At 46.0% G+C, this 27224-nt stretch overlaps 2 protein-coding genes across 2 annotated transcripts; one reads left to right on the forward strand and one right to left on the reverse strand.

Annotated features, from left to right (window-relative positions):
- Positions 1–23765, reverse strand: Syn (synapsin). Its single transcript, XM_002137163.4, is given in 12 exon segments — positions 1–2603; positions 3676–5137; positions 5204–5371; positions 6732–6828; positions 7204–7421; positions 19165–19269; positions 19344–19487; positions 21054–21125; positions 21209–21372; positions 21444–21781; positions 22124–22200; positions 23646–23765. Coding segments are annotated over 10 exon segments (2982 nt in total). The 5' UTR covers positions 21655–21781; positions 22124–22200; positions 23646–23765; the 3' UTR covers positions 1–2262.
- On the forward strand, positions 9402–19637 carry Timp (Tissue inhibitor of metalloproteases). Its single transcript, XM_001358170.4, has 5 exons — positions 9402–9651; positions 18041–18261; positions 18334–18419; positions 18488–18706; positions 18779–19637. Exons 2-5 carry the CDS (start codon positions 18129–18131, stop codon positions 18971–18973), a joined length of 633 nt encoding a protein of 210 aa, XP_001358207.3. The 5' UTR covers positions 9402–9651; positions 18041–18128; the 3' UTR covers positions 18974–19637.
- Positions 23766–27224: the final 3459 nt, after the last annotated feature.

Consider the following 27224-nt stretch of genomic DNA (forward strand, 5'->3'; position numbering starts at 1 on the left):
TTTGCTTTTGTATCAATCATCAACTCATTTATTTGTTACTTTAATGCTTTTGTTTTTCCTAGCTGTTGTTGGAATAATTTATTGTATGTGTGTGTGTGTGTATATATAGACTTGCAATAAATTTTGTGAGTGCAACCATTCCATGGCATTGGGTGCCTGGAATGGGGCATGTTGATCATGGTTTTCATCAATTACAGACAACATATAAATACATATATCTTTGCTATACTTTCACAATAATTCGAGTATTTATTTGGTATAGTATTTTGCAACAGATTAGAAGTCGTGTAAGTTAGACGCGCTTTATGCTTGAGTATTTCTTTTGAATTTCAATTTTATATATGTATATTTTTCAGCATTTTCGGCATTTGTTTTGTTATCGTTCGATTATGTACGAGTAGTTATGGGATGGGGTGTATTTGTGGGTTGGTGGGTGTGCCATGATACATATATGTTTGTCGAATGGATGCCTGTATTTATTTATGTACTGTCTGTTCTACATTTGTCGCTATAAATATATGTATGTACGAGTATGTTTTGTGAATATGTGCCAGTTCGATTACATATATTATTGATGATGTATACGGTTACGAAAAAGTACATGTAGCCAAAGATTCGCTTATAATTACATATATATATATAATTTGTATAATATATTTATAGATGATAGGATGATATATATGTGTAGAAGGGGGTGGACCGGGGGGAAATCAGTCCCCAATTTACCAACCCAAAACTATAGTTGTTCTTGTAAATTTGTTTTTTTTTTAGTTTAAAATGTTCTACTAAAATCGAAGAGAGTTTAACAAATTTCTCGAGCTTACTCTGTGTATAATATATCCTTTAATATATATGTATGTTTTGTCTAGAAAGATAATTACAACCCAATTGAAATTATGATTTCGATATTCGTCTATTATTTTATCTGTCAACAGAACACGTTTTGTATAATTGTCTATGGTATAAATAATGCTTTAACATGTGCGTAACAAAAGAACAAACAATCCTTGAAAACAATTTGTAGCTAAATCAAATCGAAGCTATTGTTTCCTTTGAATATATGTATGTTTAAAATATGACTTCGTTGACTTCATTCATTTAAATATTTTTTTATGTATATTATCTAGATATTCCTCATCTTCAGCTGCTGCTCCCTGTACCATCTAAGCCCTATATAAATGTAGTTCCTGCTGGTGCCAGTGCATCCTTAGAGATTCGAATATGTTTGGTTCGTTATTGTTGCTGTTTCTAGCTTAACATTGCTTGTCCCTCCTGGTACATCGTCTCTTCCTCTGTAGCCCTCATCGTCTGGCTATCCTCTGGTAAACATTAACTGCTAATAGATCATAATGATAATAATCATAATCGTAATACATATTTGTGGTTGGTTGGTTACCATAATAAACATTTAGTTTGTGTCTGTGTGTGTCTCTGTGTTTGGTATGTAACATTTGCTCATAGTAATTTCGGAATACATATAGTTCAATAACCGATTTATCCATTAGAATTATAACGCATTGTATTTTAAGAGTATTAGTATTAAACTTTTGCCTTTCTATCATCATACTCTTGCGCATATTGTCTTTTATGTTTTTAGTTTTTTTGTTTGTTCGATATTATATCATGTCTCATGTTGGTATATTTAACAAATTCATTAATATTTCGATTAAAAGTTCTCCCATTAACATGTAATATATACGCTTGATTTAATATGTGTTGTGGGGGGATGGGGGGTATACCATATAATTCAATATTTGTCTCAATAATATATTTAATATACTATATATACTTTCATGATTTTGGAAAATCTTTCAAAATGTTTTAGGTATGATTTAATTAAATATGTTTATGTTTATGCTGCAAAACCAGTCAAGTCATCTTTGCACATACATATAGTACATATATATATATATATATCTATATGGGCTTTGCATTATTGTTGTTGCATTTGGTGGTTATAATTATAGATTAGTAGTGTACTACAGTGTCTACAGAGCTGCTTCTGCGGCTTCTTCCCTTCTCTTCTTGTATGGCAAATGAATTCTAGGGGTTTACAGTAAATATTCAGTAACAAGACACACATTGATAGTTAGATAGTTGAAAGGACAGTAACCCAATGGCTGATGCTGATGCAGTTGTAGGTTTGTTTGTGTATGTTTAGTTTCGCTTGAAACCAGGAAACTTCAGAGGCAGAAACAGATCGATTTCCATAGTATAGGTATATAATAGGTGATAGATTTTTTGTTAGAGTGCCCTTTAGATTCACTTCAAATCTATTTCATCATCATCTTCGCGGGCGGCACTCCAGCGCCTGGTGGCCGATCCCATGCTGCTCACACTGCCCGTATCGCTGAAGTCACTGAAGGCTGCATTCTGTATGCCCTCGTAGATCTTATAGCCGCTCGATCCAGAGCCAGCACCCACTCCGCTGGAGCTCATGCTCATGCTCTTGGCCGCGCCGAAACGATCCGTCTTGTAGTTCGAAGGAGGTCCTCCGAAAATCATGTCCGCATCAGAGATGGAGCCGGCGGCCCTGGTGAACTTGCCATTGCTGCTGGTCTTGGGATCGCCGAATATAATGTCCAGATCCGACGACTTGGAGGCTGCAAGAATCGATAGGGCAGATTAGTGAAACAGTCTACGGGGTTCTTGGGGTTTCGAGGTGCACATCAATTTGGCGGTGGGTGCAGTCTTGAGCACTTATCTTTAGGCACTACGTGAGCCAATCGCTTTACATAATTCTAGATACGAACTTGATTCGGGTGAATGGAGAATGAGCGTAGAATGAGTGTTACCAAAACAAATCTTATGAATGAGAGATGTGTGACCGAATGGGTATGAGAATGACACTGCCCTCAAGGGTAAATAATTTCGATTCTAGGTTTTCGAAGACATCTTTTGATAACACACCCGCACACGAGGGACATACACACATTCGAACAGTAAACTCAAAATGGTTGCATTAACTACCAAAAATTTTGTTCAACTAGAAGCTTCGAGTACTCTTGACATTTGTTGTGTTTTGTTGTTTTCTCTTGTTTTGGGTTTCGATGCGTGCCCAGAAGCCGTACATGAACTCAAGTTATTGCGGTGCACTCTAGCGAGTTGTTGCTGTACGAGTACTGTACTGTTACCTGTCGGTAGTTGTTGTTGTCTGCTGTTGTTCTGTGTGCGTGTGCGTGTCGTGAGTGTGTGTTTGGGTGCGTGCAGGCAAGCGATAGCAGCACTGGGCGAGAGAGAGACTTACAAACACTGGGGCCGGCTCGCAGGTCGTATACGTAATATTTGGCTTACACTCTGAGAGAGAGAGTTGGCGTACTAGGAAAATCAAAACAGTTAGGCTAACAACCACCAACACATACAAATCAAAAACAAAACCAAAAAAAAACACCTATTTGTCTGCTTTGGTTTTCGTCGCTTTTTGGCTACCGGCTGCCTACATGGCTAAGAGTACTTATGTTAGTTGGTCTCTAAATGTACTATAGCGTACGATTATGTGGGTTTATACCTATATGGGGTGTAGCTGATTAGTACGATAATGAGATTAAATGACATGAGCGCATATGTAGGTAAGATATAGATATGAGAGTATAGTTATTTGCAGGACCAATGTCTGGATCTAGGTCTTGCGCAGCGTTAGGCTGACGAGGAGGACGCCCACGGCTAGATAATTACCATTGCTCTCGGAGCGCGTGTACGAGGGTCTGGTGTACGAGGGCAGATCGCTGGGATTGTTGTACTCCGCCTGCGAGGCAATCGAGTTTGAGTCGTAGCCGGACGTGTCCCCCGGCAGTGCTGTGGTGGTCACCGCCGCCGGTGCACTGTAGACGCTGGCCGAACGGATCCCAATGGCCGAGCGCCAATCGTTGGTGGTGGCCGAGGTGGTCATCGGTCCCACTGCAGTGGAAGGAGCTATTGCTCCGGCTCCCGCCACTATTCCAGCGCTATTGCTGATGCTGGTGATGGCCGTGATGCCGCTGGCCTCGCCGGCGCCCGTGGCCGTGGCCGCCGTGTTTGTGGTGTTCGTGTCCATGCGCGTGATCGTCTCGATGGAGGTGGAGCTGCCGTAGTTGCCGTAGCTGGTCTTGTCCTTGCTGAGGGTGCTGCTGAAGCTGTTGCGATACCCACTGGAGCTGTTGGCATTGCTGTGGACCGTGGCGGCCACGGTGGGTGGCGGCGGTGGCGGGCCCGAGGGTGGGGGCGGCGACTTGATGCCGTTGCCATTGCGATTGATGCGCGACGAGATCGATGACGATGAGATCGACGAGGAGGATGAGGTGGTGTTGTTCGAGCCGGCGCCAGCGATGCTGGCCACGCTCGATGACTTGTGCGGCTCCTTGTCGAAGGGATTGACCCGTTCCTGTGGCTCAAAGTTGGTCACCGGCTTATAGCCGCCGGCGGCTTTATCTGTACTTGTATCCGTAGTTATGTTGACGCTATCCGAAACGCTGCTGCCGGGCTGGACGGCTGAGCTGGCCGCTGATGGCTCCTCCAGCGGACGGCTGGGCTGTGTGGAGATCACCTCCGTGCCGTTGCCGTTGCCGTTGCCAGACTTGCCGCCCGAGGCGAACGAGAACTGCTTGCCCAGGAAGGAGCCGCTGAAGCCGCTGCCTCCGCTGCTCCCTGGCCCGGCACTGGTGGGCACACTGCCCAGGCCGCTGCTTGTCTCGCTCGCCGTTCTGCCGCGCTTCTTATTAGCGATTTCCTACATGTCGCCAAATATCCCCGCGAACGTCTTCCTCAGGTTCTTCATCGTGTCCTCCGCATCCTCCACCACGGAGCTCTGGGTCTGCGGAGGACGTTGTCCCACCCTGGACACCGACGAGATGCTCGATGCCTGCGATGTCTGCGAGTCGCGTCGCACTCCTCCCACAGTGCTCGGCCCCGACGAGGACGGCTCCTCCGGCAGCTCCGATATGCTGCTGCGGCTGCTCAGCCGTCCAATGGATCCCACCGCTGGCGAGGTGCGCTCGGGTATGGGCGGTGGTCCGCCCATGGGCGCTGGCCGGGGTCCGGCTGGAAGTGGCGGTGTTGGGGCCATGCCATCGTCTGTGGGGCTCTCGGCCCGCGAGGACACCGACGAGCGGGAGGGGAGCCTGCCCGGTCCTGTCTGAGCCATGCTGGGCCGGCAAACGTTCTACGGGAGAGAAGGAGTTTGCTAAAGAGGCTCTGTGGAGGCGGAAAAGGGCTGTGCGCCACCCACCTGCATGCGGCCCGACACCAGGTCGGCTATCTGCCTGCGGTCATCCTCCTGACTGTCGCCGATGAGCGCAAATGTGCTGTCACAGGCACTGATGATGTACTCGCGTCCGTCTTTGGCCACGACCACGGAAAGACCACACACTTCCATGCCGCCAAAGAGCTCCGATATCTGTAAGTGATCCAATTGCATTAGTGATTAGAATTCCTGCCTGCGACTGAGTCATGCTCCCAAAATGTGGTTTCGATTTCATGCCCCAGACCAGCAGAGGCAGGGTCCAGAGGCTGCTGTCGCTGCTGTTCTGTGTTCTGCGTGGGCTTCCGCAGTTGGTTTTAATTACACAGTTTGTTTTGATTAAAACTGCTGCTGACTTGCCTAGAAAACTCATATCGACGTCGTCATCATCGGCCCGGCCCACCCACATATAACCCTAAAACACTTCCCGCATGGGGCTGGGTTGTGCAACAAAATGGCATTAATTAATGCTCATATGCAGTGCCGGAAAGCGAATGAATCAGCCTTCGCTCCAAGGAAGCGCCGCTGAGCCATCTATGGGTATTGGATTTTGATGGCATACCTCAATCGATGGCATTTTCATGTACGAGCAGATACATAAATACCTCATCAAGCAATCGGATTGTTCAATTCCCGTTACCTCATAGCCCACACACACACACAGACAGACAGACAGTCAGTGTTTGCGGCTAAAACCGTTTCAACTGTCTTGCGATTTGCATATTCATGAGCTCTAATTAAAGCGGCGCCGACACTCGAGGGCACATATAAACAGCCAACGACTGACGTCAGTCAAAGTAGACCCGAATCGTTCTCCTTTGCCACCCACCCACCCCCCGCTGGGCAAATCAGACCACAGCCGAAATCACAAATTGTGCACCCAAAATGCCGCAAATAATTTAAAGCGATTTGCCCCGACCCCAGCCTCTGCATCAGCCATATTGATTGGCAAAATTTGATAAATGTGTGCAAAAGGCTGAGCTGCTGCTTTGGAACTGATTTCCATGGCATGGCCCAGAATTGGAGGCTGTAACGGTAATGTGTTCTGGCCTATGGGGCACTGCAAAGGAGCCCAAATGGAGAATACCGACTGGAATGCCCTATATTTGTGTGCTTTAAAGTGGGTTTGACATGTGTTATGTGCATCTCTCTTTGGCAGACTTCTTTTAAGGGAAGAACACAGTTCTAGTCTAGGAATTAAGATACTTCCTAGGGGTACAGTACTCCCCCAAAACGGTAGATCTACTTCTGTGTAAGTTTGAACTGTCGCAAGTTTAATGAAAGGAGCAGAATATGTCAGGTTTTCATCTGCCCTACAGGTTCTATAAGGGAAGCATCTTTCTTTTATATAAACAAGTTTTGGGTCGTCGTCTTGCGAGTGAGCCGGGGGGTTCTCCAATATAATTCCTTGTACTTGTAAGCCCTACTCTAGAGTACACCCAATTCGGTGAGGTAGATCCCCAATTTATTTTACTGTATGATTTAGTATCTCCAGAGATCTGGTTCGATGACTTACCTCATCCACCCAGGTTTTGTACTTCTCGGTTAAAGTGATTTGCTCCAGCATGGCGGAGCCTTGATTGGTCTTCCAATTGCCGGAGATGGATTTGCGCCTGTTAAAGAGCGAAAGCAAGCAAGCGTAATAAATTAGCATGCCACAAAAGAGCGTAGATAATTCGATGCCACACAAAGCTGAATTGGGGGAGAGGGAGAGAGCCAGATCTTTGAACTCGTCGCATTTTCGTTGGCAAACAATGAACTTTTGCCGCTGCACTTGGTAGGATAATTGGCGATTGCATTGCGGCGGCTTTTGTCTGCTGACAGTTGCCGTTGAGCTCAAGGTCAATTGTCGGTCCAGGCCACAGCAGACCACAGCAGACCACTCGACCCATCTCGATCCGCAACCCATCATCATTGAGGCTTTCAGCATTCGGCATTCAGCATTCGGCATTGTGTGCGCCGTCTGCGGTTTTGTGGTCATCACTTACATAAATGCCTTGTAGTTGTTGCCAATCTTCTGGATGTGCACGCTGAACTTGGCATCGATGTAGGGCTCGATGGTGCAATAACAATGCGTTTCGTTGCCGGCACCGCTCACCAGTCCGGCGGCGTCTTGCAGGGCGCTCTGGTTCTCCAGACGAGCGGTGGCCACTCCGCCATGACAATGTCCGGCCTTCAGCACGCTGGGGAACTTGGTGAATTGGAACTGCAATGAGGAAGAGTTCGAATGCAATCACAATTTGTGTCTCGCTCTGTCAGTGATTGTGATTGTGATTGTGATTGGCATTATATAAATTACAATATGCCGATGCGATGCCCAGACCCATACCCGTACCCGTACCCGCTTCGATTCGATTCGATTTCTTTTGATTTTATTTGTTGAGGAAATCTGAGGGCGCACGTTCCAAGCTGCTTATTAATCTGTTGGATAAATGCCAAATTCATTTGTCTTTCTCGTATTTGTTTTTGCTCGATTTCCGACTCTGAATCTGGCCATGGAAATGGTCTTTCATTGCTCGCAAATTTCCACGAACCGGCCCTCTCATGCCTTTAACGTTACTCAGGGAAAATTCTTTCAAGTTATTAATGATCAAATTCTGAATTAAATACGAAAGAGAAACTACAAACAAGGCCCTGCCAGCCATCTATTGAAAAAATTCAACTGTTAATAATTCATCAGAACTGTCCATTGTCCATAATGTATTTGCACACAGATACTGTCTCGAATGTGTATGTAAGTGTGCACATGTTAATCATCTGACATATTTAAACAGCTGATAAATCATAAATAAACATATGGACTTTCCCTGCTTATAAAATTTAATGACATCAGAAGAGATAAACCAAGTAAAAGAGTACTTTCAAGATTCCGACTATAGGATACCCGCTTACCAGATATTTATTTATGGTTCCCCAAGTATAAGATGATCGATCCAGTTGCTTTTATTATATCCAGATCCTATTCTACAGAACCAAACAAACTCAAGTTATGCATAGAATATTTATGGAATTTGTAGAACAATTTCCTCTGCCTGTTTCTTGCATTCACAAGAACTTAACATACCCTTCTACTCTACGCGCAACGGGTATGGCAATGCAATCAAAAAAAAAATAAATAAAGCTGGGAGGAAAACCATAACAAACCATGACGCAGAAACTGAAAGAAAGAAGAATTGTCGCAAACGATGAGAGACAATCGCGTTGACAGGAGGGATGGCAGCGAGAGCAAATCACTCAATGAATATCAGCATAAGAGCGAGATGGGGAGAGAGAGTGAGTGAAGGGAGCCTGGGGAGGGGGCAATCTCGGCCAGACGTCACACCCCCACATAGCAGGCATTCTTGGAAGCTGCTACGTATTCCGCTCGAGTGGTCGCTGTCTAGAGGTCTACTCTCGAGTTATATCAGCGGGCCTAAAATATGCACTGTGACGCATCCGATTCGGGTTGAGAGAGGGAGTGGGAGGGTTATGGTGAGTGAGCGATATATGCATGTACGAGTATGTCTGTGCGTCTCGTAGTCGTATATGAGTATGTGGTGGCGTTAGCTAGTCGTGTATGCAGATTATGGCAACGTTTTGTAGGCGTACACCATGAAGCATGACCATGCCCACAGCATGGCAGAGCACGTGTGCGCCAGACTTACCCTACCCTCTCGAGGAAGTGGAAGTAAGCCGTATCGGTGTGCAAGTATAACTAAATTATTGGTTGATTTGTGGCCTGACAGATGCGCTATTTTGCTGCGGTTCCTGATGCCGCCGCTCTCACTGTGGCGCCAAGCATATTTCCTATGCCATGCCCGAGAGCATAAACCAGGCCGCTGCACGCAATTAATAAAGCTGCCAAGGTAAAATAATGCACAGAAATATGCAATCGACTCGGCCTCTTGCCGCTCTCTTTCACTCTCACTCGGTGCTCCTCCGCCGCGGCGTTCCACTCATTTGCAATGAATTTATTACGCTTTTGATCGCCCGACAGCAGCTTATGCGGGGGACCAGAGAAAAAAAAGCTCAAAAGCGATCGCTATCGCGCTCGTCTTGCTCTCGTGCTCCATGCTCTCGACGCCCGACTGCGATCTTGAGTGGGATCGGGACTTCGGCCAAGACGAAGCGGTTGGCTTGACGATTCGTTGCTTCGTTGCTCTCTCTCGGACTTGAGTGGGATTGCGTTTGGTATTTGACTTTACTTTTTCCAATACCAAACGCAATCACAACTGAAAAAGCAGCGCAGCGAAGTGCTCCACCGGACAACCGCGCGGGTCCGAGTCCATACACCATACACCATCCACCGTATAAGATCAAGTGCAGTGGCAATTAAACGACGAGTCGTGAGAGTGCCAGTGAAAATAAATTCCCATTGGGTCAAAGTTGAAGACAAAAGCCCCAAAAGCTACAGTACGTGCAATTTTCCGAGACAAACAAGTTGCTGCTGCTCAAAGGTAAAAATAATTTAATTTTAGGCATTTTTTTTTGCTTTTCTTTTTTTGTTGGGTTTTATCATGAAGCATTTGGCATTTAGAAGATACAAATTGAAGCTATGCAAAACGCGCGACAGCGGCGCGACAAACGCGCGTTTTTCTGGCTATTTAAAACGCGAGCGCGGGGAAATGTGGCGACGCGTCGCAGCATCACTGACACAGCGACACAGTTTTCCATGCCTCCGACACACACACACACACACACACACGTATCTTTATATTTATTTGCGTTTATTTATAATTTGTTTTTATTTGCCTTCGTCAGAGTTTTCCCTCCTTCTTGGAGACGGCCGTTCGGCCGCCCGCCTGTCGATTCCTCTTAATAGTTTTTAATGTCGCCAATTTGTAAACAAACTGTGGCCATTAAAAAATATACATGCGGCTCGTTGTGCAATGTCGTCTGGTCGTAAAGCCCCCCGACTGGAGCTTCCCCGTAGCCGGACACCCACCGTGGCAGTGTTCTTTTCCAGTTAATTTCAATTTTTTGTGGAAAAATTCATGAAAATATGATTGTGTCGATGAAACTTGACCGGTTATGGAGGATGTGCCTGTGTTATATACATATTTACTCGTAGAACCCTTGTAAATGGAATTTGTTGGATGTCAAGGCGAGGCCTCTCTGGCTCTGTTTTGCGTGGGATATTTTCATATTACGCATACGTCATGTGTGTTTTGGCATTGGCTTTTTAATGGCTAAAAATACCAGAATTCATAAAATATTTTAGAATTCTACAAATTGTATATGTTTATGACATTTTACTGCAAAAATACTATCAATTTGAGCCAAAGAATCTTGTCTGTGGCGGAAAGTGCGTGAAAATGCATCTCAAGTGTCTTCCCCTTTCTTTTCTTCGACCCCCACACTCTTTTCGCATTCACGATTTTTCCTTCATTTGACTTTGCCTTTTATTGCCTTTTGTTTTTCTCGATTTTCTTGGAAATTTTCTTCCTCTGCCCTCCCATCCCATATACGAGTCTGGTAACAATTTCGTGCGAGTATTGTGCTACATTTTTTGCCTTGTTTTGTTTGCTCTTTTATTGCTCACAAAAGCCGTAACCGCAACAGCTGTTTGTGTGCCTGTGAATGAAAACGGAACCCGGTTAGTGGGCTAGGTGCTGCTCAGGTGTGAGTAGTGCGAGTATCTCAACGATTCCCAGAATGAAAACCCGATCAATGCGCTGGCTGGTGGCAGCTCTACTAAGATTTCGTATCGTATCGTTTCGTTTCGAGGAAAACCCGCAAATGAAAAGTTTTCCTTCGCACATCATTCGTTTCGCCCATATTTGGCCGCCGGTGCACTTAAGGCCCCCAAAAAAAGAGTCAGTCAGACATATAACCATATATAGTAGGGCTTCAGATACAGATTGTTTATTCCTTCACACTTGCCTGACTCTCGACACACCCACAGACGGCGATGGTTGGGCTTATCCTCCACATGCGACTCATGCGACCATTAATAATTTGCTTGTGCAACTTTTGCAATTTAATATTATTGTACAATTAAAAAGAAATGCAGGAGACAGTGACAGTCCCCAGCCACAGGCCACAGCAGCGACAAAGAGTCTTTGGCGTGGTATGCCTTTCCATTAATAACTTTTCATCATCATCTTCGGGCCGCTTCGGGCTGCTTCTTCTGCATCTTACAAGTATTTTCCCGGCTGCTCTTGTTGTTCGGTTTTTTGCGTAAATTTCACAAGTCAGCCAGCAATTTATTGACGATGATTTCTTTTTAGTCTCCGTTCCTTGGATCTGTCACAGGGCCCGGACTCCCTCCCTCCCTTCCTCCCTTCCTCCTCCTTCGGGGTGTGGGCCATGGGCCATGGGCCGTCAATTTGTCTGATTGTCTGTCAGTTGTTTTTTTTTTTTCTTTAATTTCCTTAACAAGATCTGTCGCCCCAGGCACAAATTTGAATGGGACGGGGCTTGGAATGTTGGTCATTAAAATGAAAATAAATCACCACTCGACTCGGCCTGATGAAATATGATTCAATTTTGATGTGCAAAATTTTCTCATATCTGACATGAAATCAAATTGTTTCCCTTTTGAGGAGGGTACTTATAGGGAGGGGGTGTTATAGTGTTCTTGAACAGGCTGAAAAGGGGAAGGGGTACAGATATTGTTTGGCTCTGAAACCATCCAGTTTTAGAGCTATCTATTGGGACCTTTTACAATACAATTTTGCATCAACATTTATTCAAAACTGTGCTCTTAAACAGCTGTGTCAGGTCTCATATTACTGAGAATACTGAGAGGGGTTTCAGAACCTGCAAAGGTTCGTACTGCATTCGGATTTCCATGTAAATTGTATGTTCCATAATCTGAACAATTTCCGAAAAAATGCATTCTTGATAAGTATTGATTTTTATGCAAATTCCGCACTTTGATGAGGGAATGCCAGAAGACCACACAGAACTGCATTGTAGTCTGGGCGTTTTTTTTCACAAATATTTTATATTTTGATGTCTCTATACTGTGGCCATGTGTGTGTGTGTGTGAATACATATGTTTATATAAATATGAAATGCCAAAGGCATTGGGTCTTGCTCATTAAAAATTTATGTTTTTTACGGACCGGCAAATGCAATGCGAGACGGGTCCGAGTCCGAATCTGAGCCGACCGGCCGGCGTCATGGTCCCTGAACCGGGCTTCCGACCTCAGCTGCAACCCGCCCCCTCCCCCCCCCCCTCCCCGACCCCCGTTATTGGGGTTTTGTTTACTCGAAAGGCGCGACACATTAGCATTTTTAATTGAATCGTTGCCGCATCCTGGGGACCCAGAACCGAAGGCCTGCGAGGCGAAATTTTTAGAGCGTCTCTCTTCAATTGGGGATTTGCCTTGGGCGTGGGTGTGGGCGTAAAGTAAAGAGAAACCCTCTGCAGGAACGTGACGAATTTGGGTAGAAACTGTTTCGGTTTTTTGGTTTTTTGGTATTTTTGCAAATTTTGTTTGCACAAGGAATGGCCCCTCGAATGGGCTGCGTAAGACTTATTTTCGGCATAATGATGCCATCACATCTCTCCCTGGCATACATACTCGTACATGTACGTACTTGTGCATGAATTAATGATGCATAAGTCCATAAACATTCCAAGCATTCCCCACCGTCCCCTACCAAACAGACCAGGTTTCGTCACACCTGAACAGAGCTGTCAGTCGTCGAGCGAATGCATCTCATCATGGGGCAAGTGGCAAGTGGTATTTGTATTGGCATTTCCAGTGGCAGCTGCTGGCAATTCAATTAGCAGCAGCTGATAGGAGACACAGCCACACTCACTGGAGCGGCTCTTATCAGCTCCGATGCCGATTCGTATGTACATTTAATTATTTATGATTATTCCAGCACAGGTGTCTCTGTCTCTGAGTGCATGTAAATGCTAATGGTCGTCTAGAGGGTATCTCTATCTCCAGTTTGCAATGGGGGGAAAAACAAAACGTTGCGTGTCAAAGATCAAGATGCAGTCTGGAGGCTGGAGACTGGTCAGGCACGTTGGGTCAGCGGGGGGTCAGGCATTAATCAAAATACTCGACTCCTTTTGTTTGGGCCGCCATTGATCTGGCTGATTATGGCATTGCCCGATCGTGACTTTGATATTTTTCCCCTTAATTTTCTCTCATTGTTCGGTCCGACGGTTCGGCTGCCACAAAGCCATAAAGTCGCCGCCGGCCAAAGAAAGTTTTCCAGCAACGTTATGGAAATTGGCAAAAGTGCAAAAGTTGAACATGCAACCTCCTGGGAGCCAGCCCTAGCCGCAACTCGGTTGCCAGGCAAACATTTACTTGATCTAGTTACCAGATACTTATCTTAAATTCATCTGATAAGCCACACACACTCCCCCCCTGTCACTCCCCCTCGCAGTCGTTGGGGAAGATGTGCAAGGTGACATCATCTTGGGCTGTAATATCGAACGAGCATGCCAAAGCCAAGCATTTCCAATACTGCGCAGTTGCTTTATGGGAATGTGATCCCATAACGAACCGAACCCAGAACCCATTCCCCCATTCCCCATTCCCCATGCCATATTCCCCCTTCCAGACTGTTTAGAAAGTCAATCGGCAATGACAAACAAACAAAACAAAAAGCGAATTGCGACAAAGCGCAAAACCAAAAAGTAAATGACCGCTAAAAGTCAGAACATTATTGTACAACTCGACTGCTCTGTCACCCTCTAAGCAAATGCTATTTACTTTGGCTTAAAAGAATATATCGAGAGGTGTGGGCCTGCAAATAATAGTTTTTCCAGAGATAATGAGTAGATGAGAAAGAAAATACACAAGGGATTAAGTTTTAATGTGAGAGATGCGGGCCTTTGTAGGTGGATCGAACAGAGTCCCAATTCTAAAGAACCAAAGGGTTCTAGAACCTCTTATACTCGTATAAGTAGCTTAAAGTATTCAATACTCAGAAGGGATTAAGTTCTATTCGGGGAGATGCTTGTCTGGCTGTATCTTAAACGTGGTTTTATTAAACTTTGTTGCTTGAAAGATGGTTATAATCGAACAGAGTCCAAATGCTAAAGAACCAAAGGATTCTAGAACCTCTTAAAATCGTATAAGTATCTAAAAGTGTTCAATACGCAAAAGTGCTCAAGTTTTAGCGTGAGAGATGCTAGTCTTTAGCTTAGTTTTAAGAACATTTCTAGGTGGATCGAACAGAGTCCCAATTCTAAAGAACCAAGTGGTTCTAGAACCTCGTATAAGTGGCTTAAAGTGTTCAATACTCAGAAGTAATCAAGATTTTTTGTGAGAAATGGTAGTCTGGCTGTAACTTAAACTTAGTTTTATTACAATTTCTGGCTGGAAAGATGGTTATAATCGAACAGACTCCAAATGCTAAAGAGCCAAAGGGTTCTAGAACCTCTTATATTCCTATAAGTAGCTTGAAGTGTTCAAGTATCAGAAGTGATTAAGTTTTAAGGTGAGAGACGCTAGTCTTTAGCTTAGTTTCACGAAAATTTGTAGGTAGAACGATCTAACACCTCTTTTACTCGTATAAGTAGCTTGAAATGCTGAATACTCAGGAGTAAAAAAGTTCTAGCATGGAAGGTGTTAGTCTGACTGTATCTTAAACTTAGTTTTACTAAAATTTGTAACTGAAATCGAACACAGTCCAAATGCTAAAGCACCAAAGGGTTCTAGAACCCCTTACACAGCCAGTACTGTTCAAGTATCATGCTACATACATACATATACTCGTCTTGTAAGTGGTGCCTACAGAGTGCTCTTCAAATAGAGGGTACTATAAACTGAGCTTTAGAAAGCCGATACCCAAAGTGCTAATTAGACGCATATTCTGTATGCCTAAGGCTATGCCCCCCACCCTACCCTTTGGTAGGCGCAAAATATCGAGCATCGTAAATTGAAGTGCAGTGAAAATGGAGAATCCGAATGCTATAAATACCATTTTTATACCGATGCATTTCCACCACCCACCCATTGTCCACACACACATTGGGCGGACATTAGGGCCCATTTATGGGCCCAATTAAGTGCTCATAAAACAAACATCGCAGCGCTGCAGTGCTCCTCGGCTGCTGATCCGCTTTTAGCTCAGTTTTGGGAAAACACCCAAACGGCAGGCAAACCAGAATCGCATTAATTATGTGGCTTTGCTTTGCGAGCCGTTTTTGGCGCATTTTGGCCCGGGTCTCGGGTCTTAGGTCTCGGCCACGGCTAGCCACCCGACCATGAAACCGCAGCCTGGCCGAAAGGCGCTTTCTGTGTTTTGCCTCTTATTTACGTTTCTGTGGCCCTTTTCATGTCCGAGCTTAGTGAATCCTTTTGAATACACCTGGGAAAATCACCTCCACCTGTCCGTCTGTCTGTGGGTCTGCCTGGCAAGTGTTAATAATCATTAAATTTGCATATTTTTGTGTTTGCTTCACGAAACAGTAGACACGATTCAAAGGCATAAATTATGCACGGCAAATATTGTCCCGGAATTGGGTGGGAATATTTATTTAAAGAAATGCTAAATGGATTTGTCGTTGGTGAACCTTTTTTCATAATTGGGAATTATGATTGTTGCCCTTAAATTATTCCAAAGGGTGTTCCAAGACCTAACGAGAATACTCTCTACCAAAAGGGTGTTCTTGAAATATTTCCCTGCCTGTAACTGGCATTCTTGAAGTGCCCTGAGAGTGGAAATCAATGCTAATTGAACTCGAGCTTAATATCTTTCGAAATTGTTGGCTCTCTGGTGGTTGTTTCTGGTGCTGCTCGCCCGCATAATTGGCTGACAGTCGCTTGATATTGTAACCGACTGACAATCACCCTAGTGTCAAAAGTCAACATCGATGATGACGACACATAGTCTGGGGCAGGGGCAGTGGCAGGGGCAGTGCCAGTGGCAGTCCGTGAAAACAAGTGTGTCAATTAGACGAGGCGCAAAGTGACGTCAAAGTGGAGGCAACAACTGCAAGGGGATAAAAGATTTTCGTGCGAGTGGATGTGGATGTGAATGTGGATGCCGTGTGCCATAATATATAACATTTAATTGACACGTGTAAAGCTTGTCAACAAACACCGGGAGCCGGTCCCCGCAACAGCCGACAAAACAAAAGTTTGCTGACAGGCAGCCCCATGTCGCCTGCTGCTGGCTTAAAACTACATTTGCCTGCCTGATATATGGCCACGCTAATTGTGTATTCAGATATCACTGCATATATAAATAAAGACATAGACATGGACTCGACGAAAAAAAAGAGCTCAAAAGGAAATCGTGCGAATTTCGAACGCCTCTAAAACGATTTTCTTGCCGCCAATCCAATTGGATCTCGGGCGGGCGGGCTGTGATTTATCGGCCCAAACGCCGATGACGTTTCCAATGTGTGTGCTGTGTGCTGTGCCACTTTTTGTTGCTGCTCCGCTGCGATGAATGCCCCGCTTGTTTGTTTGTTTGTTGTCACTCTCGTCGTTGTCGTAGGTATTAGTGCCCGGCTGCCTTGTCGGGCTGTTTGTTAAACAAATCCGCGCCGTTAATTGCCTGGCAAAGTGTCCGGGCCGAAAAGGGGGCGAAACTTTCCTTCCACGAAAATATGGTATTCTCCCATGGCATTGCGACACCGACACCGGCACTGGCACCTCCAACGACCTCTGCTCCAGTTTATCCCATTAGGCAGTGCGCGCGTCTGCCTGTCTGGCGGCCGCCGTTTGGCCTGCCACTTAATAAATATGGTCTGATGCATTATGCCTGCCTCGCTGCATTCAATCAATGGCCCGGCAGCCCTCTCTATTGCCTCCCCCCCCCCTCTCCAACCCCCGCTCTCTCTGATCGATTCACGCATGCAACTTCTTCGCTGGTGCCCCATGCCCCAAGCTAGACGACTCCTCTGTGTGCGTACGTTTTCTAGTGGCTTTTCCGCAAAATGCTTTTAATTCAATTTTATTTCAATTTAATTGCCACATTGCCGAGCTACTGGGGATGGTGGGGATGGGCGGATGGGGAACGGGAGGGCACACTGCTGCATATGGCTGGCCTGCATATGGCTATATGCATATAAGCAATGCGACCTGCCTATCTCTGTCGATCAGTGGCGACGCTGACTGGAGCGGGAGCTGCAGCTGATTATTTTGCCTCAGTCTTTGCCCCTGCCTTTGCCCCTGCCTTTGCCACTGCCTTTGCCCCTGCCTTTGCCACTGCCTCTGCCTTTGCCACTCTCGATATTATACAATATTTTTGCGTTAATATATATGTATGGTACGTACGGGTAAGGCATATCGGCAGCCGTTTTGTAATGGATTTCGATTTGTGGTTCTCAAGTTTTTCTATGAATTTCCCATAAACAATTTTCAATTGAAATGCTCTGGCAATTGAACTACTTTTCGTAGGATTTATGCCTTCTAAATTGACTGACGGAATGGGCTTTGCGTAAGTCGCAAGTAAAATATTGTTGAAAAGAGAATAAAGCTGAGGGGGGAGGGCGGACGGCCCGCGAGGAGTGCCTGAAAGACAGTCAAGTGCTTTAGCCATAATGCTCTTGATGATCCGCCCCTGAAGCGTGCGTGTCTCTGACAGAAGTCGCGATTAATTGCTGTCACACAGAGGGTCTATAGGGTGTATGGGGTGTATGTGGTGTGTGTGTGTGTTATATATTATATGCATAATTAAGCATTGCATTGATGGCTTGATTGATGGACGGCTTGCTTTCGCCTGGCCTCCTTCTCAGCCCCATCGTGCCGATAACCCATACACACATCTGAATGGCATAAGTAAGACAGACATAATTAAACTTTCTGCGACCTTCAGCCTGATAATCCTTGCACATACATATGAGTACGTACGTACGTTCTCCCATTAAAACATTGTCGTCATCGTAAAAAGTAATCTCAATTTTCCTCTTTTTTCCAGCTTGGGGGACTCACTGAGAACGCCATTAAGTAATTTTATCTGCTGCCTGGCAGTGGAGACGTAGCGGAGGAGCAAAGCTTTCGAAGCCATGGATTTCAGAAAATATTTAGGTTTATTGGCGCTCGTCCTGCTGGCTGTCCTGACGCTCAACGGTCGCCCTGTAGACGCCTGCTCCTGCATGCCCTCGCACCCACAGACGCACTTCTGCAAGGCCGACTATGGTGAGTCAGCCCCCAGCGAAGGGGCCAATCCTTGGGGAATTCGATAACTGAATGCCTGCATTTCTTTGACAGTTGTGCAGCTGCGAGTGCTGCGCAAATCGGACACCATCGATCCGGGCAAGACCACCTACAAGGTGCACATCAAGCGCACTTACAAGGCAAGTCCTGTGGCATTGACATTTCTGTGGCGGCTAGAACGTAACGTAACCCAATACTCTTGCTCTAGGCCACTCCCGAGGCACGTCGCATGCTGCGCGATGGACGTTTGGCCACGCCCAACAGTGACTCCATGTGTGGCATCAGGCTGGACCTCGGCAAGGTCTACATCATCGCGGGACGCATGCCCACGCTGAACGTGTGCAGCTACTACAAGGAGTACACCAAGATGACCATCACCGAGCGCCACGGCTTCAGCGGTGGCTACGGCAAGAGCTGCAATTGCACCGTGAGTATCTGCCCCCGTGGGGATCTATGGTTCGAGCTAACTGGTTGCCCTTCCCTCCCACCCACTCAAAAGGTATCACCCTGCTTTGGCCAGCAGTGCCTGCGACATCGAGAGTACTCCGATGGCTGCAAGTGGTCGCCGTTCGGCAAGTGCGAGCGCGACTACAGCGCCTGCATGCCCCATGTGACGCACACGGTGAACGGCAGCATCTCCCGGTGCCGCTGGCGGCGCACGCAACTCTACAGAAAGTGCCTCAGCAATCCGTAGGCGGATGGGGTGCCCCTAATCCCCCTAATCCTTGTTATGCTACCGTTTCTCTCTGTCCAGAGCTTTAATACGTACGTTATGCCTAATGTGTTATTTATTAATTGATGCTTTTGAAATGTAACCGAGCTTCGAACAGCTACTTAATTAGTGTCTAGCTTTTAATGTTTATCGTTTATACCGTGTACACTTACCAAATCGCGTGGATTCGGGAAGAAGGTCTGCTCGATCAGTGGGAAGCCGTCGCGGCCCAGACGCCGCTGCAGCTGCAGCAGATGCGAGAACACCCAGGGTTTGTCCTACAACCAAAACAGAACAGAACAGAATATCAGTTCCCATCACTTCGTGTTTCGGTATCGATTTTACGACTCACCTGAAACTGGTAGATCGAATGCAGAGAATTGATGCTGGGCACTCCGCCGTACTTGAGTCCGAGAATGGTGGAACGGAAGTCGCTGGAACCGTCACGCGGCGGCTGGCGTATCAACACGAAGTCCGGCCGGAAGGAGCGCGCAACCTGTTTGTTGGTGTGATATTCCAAAATGAATAAATAAAAAAAAGGGAATTTAATTAGATTATAGAACGCTACATGCAAAACGATCGAAACACACACTTTTTTGTAATTTTTTAATTGGAAAATATACGAATAAAAAGAATTTCATTTAGAGATATTGTTGGATTAGCAGAAAACCATTTGGCCTTTAATTTGCTAGTAAACTGATGGATACTCGTATATCTAAATAACTCGGGATCTATTCATTCAGTAAAGTAACATTTCTTGACAATTCTTCTGTTGATCAAAGAAATTAATTCAAACTATGATAGAATGTTCGATAAATTCTTGTCCTATCGATCGGCAGTAAGTTCATGAAATGACCGCTGATATCTGTGGCGGCGCGCCAGAAGCCGTTGAATAGACATGTAGAAAGCATGTAGAATATGTATTTCTTGGTTTCTCCCGACCATGTAATGTAAAAGTATCAAGTGGCGATAACTCGTGAGGTGTAGATATCGTACAGTATCGTTATTTAAATAAAGAAAGTCTTGGTTGGCTACTGTCCATTGCAGATCAAACAAAACCTCCTCGAACCATGGCAGAAGAGTTATTTGCAATAGATCTTGCCCCATCTGAATATGTTGTGAATTAATCGCTTCCGTTTTGGGTATAAAAGAGATCGCTGTTAAAGAAGTAGTAGAAGTAGTGATTTTGGGACCCATTGAGGATAACGTTAAATTTCACTAAGATTTTATTACAACGCATTTCCGTAAATATTTAAGTTATTTTTTGAAGTAAGACGACTAATACAGCTCTGTGTATATTTTGCAAACAGTCTACGCAATACAGGAACCATTTGTGCCGATTTAGGCCAGAACCTTGAGAGTTCTGTAACAAATGTGTAGGTGCTTGAACGTTTCATTGGGCTACGCAAACGGAAGAACAGAATGTCAAGAATATCTGCACTTTATGGGCTCGGAGATGCCTATTTCTATGCGTTTCCAACGTATGACTAACTTTCATATACCCCTTTAAGGGACCTGCAAATAGCTGTCTTATTGATATGTTTAGTGATACATATCTACAAAACGTAGATCCAGTATACTCGTTAGATACGCATTATTTATTGCATTTGAATACGTTTCCATATATCTACGCTGCTTATCGCAATATCCCGGCCGACCCCCAAGTGCGTCGCAGTTGTGCCACAAGTGTTTTTTTTAGTGCCATTGAGATGCGCCATCGTAGAGCCAACAAAAGAACGACTCGAGAATAAATAGTGAAAAATAGAGCGCCAGAGTGTCGAGAGCTCAGAGCTGGACAAACAGCGAGACAATGGCAGTTGATAGACTGGCAACGCTTAAGTGGTGGTCGGGCGATGGATTAATCCCGCTGCTGCCTGGCCACCGAAGTCCTTGAGCCACACAACCGCACGGCTTATATATGTAGTCCTGGTGGAAATACAGACGACAGAGGACAGATGACAGCCTGGCGGGCAATAAACGCACAAACGGATAACTAAGGACTAACGCGACTGGCCATTGCACTAATTAACCGCAAACAGGCCAGGCGCCAAGGATAACTTACCCGAGTGCCGCTGCGGTAGGCGGCCATGGTGACTACCGGTCCGGTATCGGCGCTGGAGACCACCGTAATGTCCTGCGGAAGCACACGGAGACACAGACAAACACGAACAAGGATTATGCCGATTACCGAAGTGTCCCTTAGGCGCAGCAGCTTACCCTGAACTCGGCCTGCTCCACGCGTATATCGAAATCGCCGTGCAGCCGCCTGCCCCGGAAGTACTTGGACCAGTCCGTGTTCTGGTCATCCAGCACCAGGAGCGTGAAGTACTTGTCCTTGTTGAAGGCCGGTGTCCGTTGTGTGGCGCTCTGGACAGCAGCTCCTGTTGGGAAGAGATTATATGCCAAAACATGGACCAGGGACTTCAATCTACAGAATTTTGCCAGATCATACCCAGTATGGAGGCGCCCTGATCTCGGGCGGCACCCGTCAGGCTCTGCACTCGCTGCAGCAGGCTCTCGCGCGACTTGGCCGGACTGGTGGGGGCACTGACACCACGCGGTGGTGCCGGAGCCGCTGTAGTCGGCGCCTTGCCGGCCCCGAAGCTCAGCGACAGCTCCGGAGCGGCTCCAGCCGGTTGCCCCGGTGCCGGCGGAGGTGGCATATTGGGTGGCCCGCCGCCGACCGGCACCGGCGGCTTCGTGGGCTGGTCCTGGATGGGACGAGCCGCTGGCGGCAAGCTATTGGGATCGACATCGTCGACCTCGGAAGACAAGTCTCCCGAGCTGAATCTGCGCATCATCGTGTGTGGGGTGGAATGCATTATTGGTTGGGTGGGTGGGTGTGTGGTTGGGTGGTGATTGATTGATTGATCGCCGGACGAGTGGACAAGTCAAATTGTGCAGCGCAGTTGAGTGGTTGGGCAAAAGAGTACGTAAACGAGAACATACAAAGTTCCACAAGAGAGAGACAGAGAGAGAGAAAGAGAGCGATATGGAGAAAGAGAGAGAGAGATGGGGAAAGAATAGACAAACATATGAAATTTCAAATTAGTTTCGTTCATCGGAGCCCCGCCCGCCCCAACCAGGAACTGGCACTTGGGACTGGGGGCACATCCATTTTAAGGTCTTTACCTTCTCTTCAGGAAATTAACATTGGAAGTGAAGCTAGTCTTGAACGATGAGAAATTCAGGGTGCTGCTTTTCGCTTCCTTCGAGTTGCGGCACGCCGAAAAAAAGGGGAAATACAAAGTAGATTTTATAGCTACGTTTTCGGTTTCAATTAACGCTTAACAATTAGCTAGAGTGCTTTCAATTTTGGCATTCACTTAACGATTTCCCGAATTAATAGTGCATAGACATTGATCGTACTTCAAGGCATAAAGTTATTTAAAGCGTCACATATTTAAACATAAAAATAAAGCCACTTAAACACACATATGTAGTATCTGTCTAGCTAGCTGTCTAACTGTTTCTCATCTGGTTTCTAGCAAAGGATTTCCCACCTGAGATGGGAGAAGTTTCTGGCTTGAGTTTCAGCGTGGTCCACGCGGCGTATGCGCGATGCGGCCACTTCGAATGTGAATTTTCACAGTGAAAGATGGTAAAAATCGTAAAAAATCATCACAAATTGCGGCAATTATGTTTGCCCTCTGCAATGGACTGGCAGTTAAACCCATTTCAAATTTCATATGTCTGCTGGTTAGGATAACGATTAGTATTTTTGATCATGTTTTTGTATTTAATGAACTCTCTAATGCTGTCGTCTGCAGCTTCGTTTCACTTACAGAACTGCCCGTAGCAATGGGTTAAGTAGACCATGAAATTGCAAAAAAGTTGCTTTTGCTAATTGGAAAATGCTGTGAATGAGTGGCTGAGTCAAAGAACGGACGGAGGTACAGGTGGTTGGTGAGTGAAAACTAAAAATCCATTTTAAAAGTTGCAATTAGAAAAGATTAAACAAAAACTTAATTAAATTATGCGACCACTGCGAGCAGAAAATAAAAATAAATGGCACATGAAAATGGGAGAATGTGCTGGAAGTGGGGGAGTGGAGTAAGCTCTTGCAACAGGTGCACCAGCCAAGGACACTTTGAGGACAATGGCCGGCAAGTGCAAATGCAAAGCTTCGACGCCAAACAGCAGTCACTAAAAAACAGCCATTATATTGCCAAGAGTCCTTTGTGCGGCGCAAAGCAACGAAAATCAATTCCAGCCAACGATGGGGCTACGGTTGGGTGCTGGGTGGGGTGGGGGCCTTAGGTGCCCTGTCAACAGTGTCAGACACTTGTAGACCAGAATGTCGCACAACGTCATCGTGTATTTTGTGGATTTATTGTCGAGGCCCGGGGCCCTCTACAGGCACTTGAAACTTTTCAGCCCGACATCAGGGGGTTCGGGGGCACGTGCCACACAGAGTCATGCCCGTGGGCACAATTTGGAATTATGCGTGTGGTGCTTCGCATTTGATTGAAGTTTCGTGCGGCCGCTTTAAAAAACATATAAAACATAATGGAAAACTTAAAATTTGAGCCAAGGCGAAGCAGGGGCAGGTGAAGATATGTTTCGGTGACGGTTACGTGTGACAGCCAAGCTTTTGGTGAGTTGGTGATTTAGAGTTATACATAGTTAGAGGGCGGTGGGTGGATAGTCTTACCGGTGGCGGGGCGCAGATTCGCCCACACCCAGCAGTTGCAATGGCGCTAATATTGACAGTGGTCGACAATGGAGTCGAACAGTGGGCCTCGGATGCTCGCTGAAGCTCGGATTCGCTTTCCTAAAGAACCTTTTATGCTTGCTGCTCAAATCTGAAATGAAAGCGGGGGAGAATACATAAAAAAAAGGGTTGAAAACTTCTGTGAGACTTGAAGCCCGATTGTCGTGCTGGAAACTATCACAAAACAAACGGACCGAACAACAAAGAGCGGAGAAGCCCGGCTATCAGACTGCTGTCCAACCAACTGGACGAGTGACTGACTGACTGACTGACTGGCTGACTGGCTGCCATCTCTAGGGAAAACTGGCTGTCGCCTTTGTGGCTGGCAGCAACTGGATGGCAAGCCAAAGATTGTTTTTGGTTCATTGCACTGACACTGGCCGCTAACCAGGACAAAGCAGAGCGGCAGGGATCCGACTACCCAACTGTATGTAAATAAATGTGGTCCCTGGCAGGTCCCTAAATAACACCTAAACAAATCATCACACTCCCACCACCCCAGCTGCAGAAGTGTGCGAAAATTGCGTTAATACGTCCCAGGGCACATCAGAAATGCTTGCTACAAAAATCTCTAAAATATGTATGCCCAAGCAGGAGTTGTGCAACCAATTGAGGGTCAAAATGGCTCCTCGAGAGAGAGAGAGACGGGACTCTGCTGGAGACTGTTCGTGCCTGATGAGATGTACATAATTTGAAAGTCATTACAAAGGCAAAAATATCGAATTTGAGAGCCCTAATACCATTCATGACATAAGCCTTCCTAATAATAATCCTGTGGCTGGGCGGAAGCCGAGGACGCCACAGAGTCTGCGGCGTTAAACTGTCTCCGCTCTGGGCGCCCACACTCGCCGAGGACCATCCTTGAGGTGCTCTGCTCTCTCTGCAGCCGGGCTGCACTTGCCACAGACACATGTGCCGCTCTGGTATGACATTTGGCATTTGGCTGGTCGTGCAATGAAATGTCAAAGTTCAGCGCCTGGCAGTGCCGTGAGCAGGCAGCGGAAATAAAAGCCTCACGAGTAGGCCGGCAGGCCTAACAATTGCCAGTGACAGAGCCCCGAATGGATTTCATTATTGATGGCCCCAATTGTTTGTTTGTTTGTTTGTCTATCTATCCGGCTCGGCTTTGTCTCCGCCAAAGACTGAACTTTTATTTACCGAGCTACTTGAAGCCTGATTAAATTATACTCCAGTTGTGGCTGTGGAGCCTCGTTCTCGTTTGCGTCCAAATTAGGTTGGACAGAGCCATCAACTGTCTGGCATGTCTGTTTGAAGGGCATCGGGGCTCTCCCAAATGTAAGCCCTTATATAATTCATTCGCATTGCTTTTCCTGCCAGTGAAACTGATTCGGGGTATATTTTTCGGATGCCAGGCTGTCTGCCAGTCCCTGGCCCTCTCTCTCTAGGGCCGTGTGTATGTGTGAAAACTTTTTGAATTAATAATCACAGTAACGTGTTGAGGTTCTCGGTTGTCGGTTCTCGGTTCTCGGTGCTCGGTTCTCGGTCCTGTTCAGTTATGTTGCTTCTTTGCCCCGCATCCACTTTTGTGGAGTGTGGCCTGAAGTGCTTCTGGGCTGTTGGCCCGCAACTTTTTGGTAGCCAGCACAAATCTGTGCTGGATAAAAAAACTTTATGGAATGGCTTAACCTCTGGCCGAGCGGGTTCTTGGGGTTATTTGGTGTCGGGTTCAACTCAGTCAGCCACCGCAATCCATCAACGTCAGGGCGAAATTAAAGTTCTCCTTTGGACTGCAGCTTAAGCCGCTGCATTACTGTCAACTGTGTAGTTATATAAACTGCAATGGGGAAAAGGAAAGCCAGCGAAAGAGTCGTTTTCCGAAGAGGAAGCCACAACCGGAGTCGGAGCCCCCCCTGGAGCTATGTTTAACCCATTTTCGTGCGGCATTTCCTTTCGACTGACTATGCGTCGGACCGTCATAAAACAGGGCTTAATGTCTTTTCGATGGTAATTAAAAATGTCAACTCTGCATCAAGTCTGGGTGTCGCAGTCGGGGGAGTCCAGGGGATAGATGGTGTGACTGTTAACCGACACGCAAATTGTTTTGATTCTCTGACTCGTCTAAAGTTTAGCTCTGGCTGACTCTTCCTCGACGTTTTGGGGTCAAAGACTTGCGCAGCCTACCACAAAATTGTCGCTCCACATAGAGCCATCCCGTACCCCCCCACAAAACCCCAAACAATTTTCCGTTGCATACTTTTCTGCGGGTAGTTTAAAATAGTTTCCACTCGTTTGCTGTGTGCGGATCTGGGATATTAATTATTATTTTTTTTCCCCCCAACAATTAGCTGTATTAAAAGCACCCACGGGACCCCTGCTGGCAGTGGGTTTGTGGGTTAGCAGGTTGCGTACTCCGCAGAAGGCTTTAATCGTCGGCTAAGTCACGTTGCTGTTGGCCCGCTCGCTTTTTGTTTTACTTGTAATTCGATAAAGCTATGTTGCCTCTTCTATCCTCTGGGCCCCGGGCTGGGGCTCCGCCGTTTTGTTGTTACGGCGTCTGTCTACGCTTATCACGTACAAACACAGACGCACACTAATGCACATGCACATACACACAAAAATACACACTCACGCACACACACACACACACACAGAGATAGTACTCCGTGCAAACAACGCTGACTGGCTGATACAGAAATTTTATACAAGTATTTTTCTTTAGCCGTGTTTCGATTTTTTTGGCAGTTCTTTCGTTCGAGTTTGAGTTGCACTTTTTACCAATAGAATTTTCCTGGCCACGAATTCGGTTTGCAAAGCGCCAGAGTCTCACTGGAGTTGTGGAATAAACTTTAATGCTGTTTTTGGGAAAGATCAAAAGTGAACACAAATGATATTTTTGGACCAAATTTTAAAGACAAGTCTGCGCCTTGGAATTTTGAGAGCAAATTTGGTGTTGGCTGAACTGTCGACGACGGTGATGAAATTTTCACTGAGCAGCGAATTGGGTTTTTTGTATAAGAATTTCCCACCAAACGGAAAATGAGTGTAAAGGCATGTGAGTCCGTCCAGAGAGAGAGAGAGGGAGCGCGAGCAGGAGAGGGATTTAGTAGAGAGAGTAACAATTGTGGTAATGTAACTAAATTTTTAGTTAAAAAAATGGAATTTAATCAATTTAATGGAATTAAATAATATATACCCCAAATACATAAACTTTTAATTAATAAATAACAAAAAAACCTCTAAATGTGCCGTTATTTATGGTCATTTAACCAACACTTGCTGCTCTCTTGCTGGTCATCCCCTTTGGAGCTACTGCGCATGAGTCGCATGGAGAGAGTCACGGGCGTATCGATTCATTGAAGTCTGCGTTACGCTACAAACGCCAGCAACCACCCCAAACACACACACACACACACAAAGATAAACACGCACATGGCTTTGCTTTTTATCAGCAAGTGATAAAAACTGTGGTGGAAAAGGGGCTCGGCTCAAGCCAGAGCGCCAAAGCTGCAGTTTGAAAACCGTTTTCCAGCGATCTGGCAGCGCTATGCCAAACGACCA

Source organism: Drosophila pseudoobscura, chromosome 2 (genome assembly GCF_009870125.1).
Source record: "Drosophila pseudoobscura strain MV-25-SWS-2005 chromosome 2, UCI_Dpse_MV25, whole genome shotgun sequence".
Classification (NCBI taxonomy): domain Eukaryota; kingdom Metazoa; phylum Arthropoda; class Insecta; order Diptera; family Drosophilidae; genus Drosophila; species Drosophila pseudoobscura.